The 2,897-nt window shown below is 45.4% G+C and overlaps 1 protein-coding gene across 1 annotated transcript; it reads left to right on the top strand.

Moving 5' to 3' along the window:
• Positions 1-721: 721 nt before the first annotated feature.
• Positions 722-1,720, top strand: LOC144266457 (olfactory receptor-like protein COR4). The gene has a single exon (XM_077819905.1). It carries the CDS (start codon positions 722-724, stop codon positions 1,718-1,720), a length of 999 nt encoding a protein of 332 aa, XP_077676031.1.
• The last annotated feature ends 1,177 nt before the right edge of the window (positions 1,721-2,897 follow it).

Genomic DNA, 2,897 nt, shown 5'->3' with positions numbered 1-2,897 from the left:
TATAAAGACAGGTTAAAAGGTAAATCTATTCAGACAATATTTTTTTCTTCTAATAAATATATGTTTCTGAAAATATGTTCACAGTGGTTAATTTTCTCACAAATATTCACCCCGGCTACACACTTTTAGTCTGATCATTAGAAGTGTATGAGTGGTAATTTTTCAGCATCCAAAGAACAAGAAGCTGCAGAACTTAGTCAGCATGGCTGTAGTGTCCAGAAGGGATACATTTGGAAGTTCCATTTTTGAACTATTTCCTCAATGAATGCATGTGCATCCTTTGTACTGCCTGGTCGCCAATGATTTAAAAACACGAAGGCAAATTTAGGTGCTGGAAACTGTCACCCAATAACCAGACAGTGTGATGCAAACTGTGTCTTCCTCCTACCCATGTTATTTTTCCCAGGTATACTGGAGATCCACGGATCCTAAGTCTACACTGATCAGTGAAATTAAAATATCAGCCGAATCAGGGTCAAAATGTGTACATCAGACTAAATTGCAGGGTTATGCACTTTCCTAGAGATAAAGGATTTTTTTTTCCCTCAGAAGAAGTGAAGGAGTTTTGGGTTTTCCCATCAGTTGTTACAGGTTCCATTCCACGACTCAAAGGGTCTCTGTGCATATGACCACAGTTCTTTATATTAGCATACACCCTTTTCATAAGAACTAATGCCTTCCTTTATGGTTGATCCCGCAGCGAGCACCCAAGGCTGAATGAATGGCGGGAGGAAATTGTACGACAGTGACCGAGTTCATTCTCACAGGACTGACAGATCGTCTGGAGCTGCAGGTCCCCCTCTTCGCGATGTTCCTAGTGATCTATGGTATCACCCTGGTGTGGAATCTGGGAACGATGGTTTTAATCAGGATCGACCCCCGACTTCACACCCCCATGTACTTCTTCCTCAAGAATTTGTCCCTCGTGGATGTCTGTTACTCCACAGTCATCACTCCCAAGATGCTGATGAGCTTCTTAGCCGAGAGGAAAGCTATTTCCTACACAGCTTGCATCATCCAATATTTTAGCTTCATATTGTTTGTCATCTCTGAGTGCCTTCTGCTGGCAGTAATGGCGTACGACCGTTATGTAGCCATCTGTAACCCACTGCTGTACACAGTCATCATGTCACCAAAGCACTGCCTACGGCTGGCAGCTGGTTCATATCTATGGGCCTTCCTGAACTCTGTGATACACACAAGTGGTTTACTAAGATTATCCTACTGCCACTCCAATCTCCTGAATCATTTTTTCTGTGATATCAACCCACTTCTAAAGCTTTCCTCTTCTGGAACCTATGTCAACGAACTACTTGTTTTCCTCTTTGGCAGTCTGATAGAGGTGATCAGCATTGGGACCATCCTCATCTCATACATCTTAATTATTGCAACTGTGCTGCAGATTCGCCCCACCGACAGCAGGTGCAAAGCCTTCTCCACCTGCACCTCCCACCTGACGGCCGTCTCCATGTTTCATGGGACAATTCTCTTCATGTACTTCCGACCCAGCGCCAGCTACATGCTGGACACAGACAAAATGGCCTCCGTGTTCTACACGGTGGTGATCCCCATGCTGAACCCCCTCGTCTACAGCTTGAGGAACAAGGATGTGATGGATGCACTGAGGAGAGCAATAGAGACAAAATTGAGGGCCCATTTTCCCCCAAAGGGTGTCATAATAGGACAACCAAATCATTCAATGGCTGCTCTGCACACATAGGGCTTGTTTCCACTATGGGGTGGATCAATGCTGTGGCGATCGATCCACTGGGGGACAATTTAGCAGGTCTAGTGAAGACTCACTGGATCGACCCTGATTACTCTCCCATAGACACTGGTACTCCACCAGAACGAGATGAGTAAGGAGAGTCAACAGGAGAGTTTCTTCTGTAGACTCAGCAAAGTGTGGACCCCGCAGTAAGTAGATCTAAGCTATGTCTATTTGAGTTACACTACTAACAAAACTCAAATTATGTAGCTTTAAGATCCTTTGATTTTATATGTATGACGCAGCAGAGCTCCCCTTAGGAAATGGAGAGATTGAACTAATCTGTGGAATCCCAGCCTAACCCCTAGGCCTGCTGCCTTTCACACCCATGACACCCAGTCAAAACCCCTTTTTTTCCTGTAATTTGCTCTCTTCTGCCTCTGGCTGCTGCCACCCCCTTTCTGCCCTCACCCATACACCGTTTGGTTTTATCTGAGCCCAAAACACAGCTCAGACCCAGGGCAGGGGACAGAGCAATTTTAAAGGCTGGGGAACCTCCTGCATGGCCTACAGAAGCAGCGGAATCCTAGAGCTGTGCAGGCAGAGGAAGGGGGCAAAGAACAGAGCCACACCCAGCTACCAGCACCAGTCATCTTAACAGAAAGCATCACCCAGCCCATCACATAGAACCATAAAACTAGTCATACGGCATCAGACCAATGGTCCATCTAGCCAAGTGACCTGTGTTCCACAATGGCCAGTGCCAGATGTTTCAGAGCGAATGAACAGAACAGGGCAGTTATCCAGTGATCCATCCCCTGTCATCCTCTCCCAGCTTCTGTCAGTCAGAAATTTAGGGATATCCATAGCATGGGATTGTGTCCCTGACAATCCTGGCTAATAGCTATTGATAGACCGATCCTCCAAGAACTTACCTAATTCTTTTAAAAACCCAGTTATGCTTTTGGCCTTCACAACATCCTCTGGCAATCAGTGTCCTCTGCACAGCTCTACTGCTGACAGTTGAAATTCTTCTTATACACCTCAAATATTGGCTTGTGTTTTAGGAACTGAGTTCCAGACCCTACGTTGTTGTATACTTTCATTGAAGTCACCTGAAGTGAAAGGAGCTACACAAATGACAGCAAATGAGGATCTGGCCCTGCAAATAAGGAGTTCTACTGATACA

This window comes from Eretmochelys imbricata, chromosome 6 (genome assembly GCF_965152235.1).
Source record: "Eretmochelys imbricata isolate rEreImb1 chromosome 6, rEreImb1.hap1, whole genome shotgun sequence".
In the NCBI taxonomy this organism is placed as follows: Eukaryota; Metazoa; Chordata; order Testudines; family Cheloniidae; genus Eretmochelys; species Eretmochelys imbricata.
This window is presented reverse-complemented; position numbering and strand designations above follow the sequence as displayed.

What these genes read in the sequence shown, in the direction of transcription:
- LOC144266457 (XM_077819905.1), top strand. Translation starts at nt 722, where the DNA reads ATGGCGGGAGGAAATTGTACGACAGTGACCGAGTTCATTCTCACAGGA.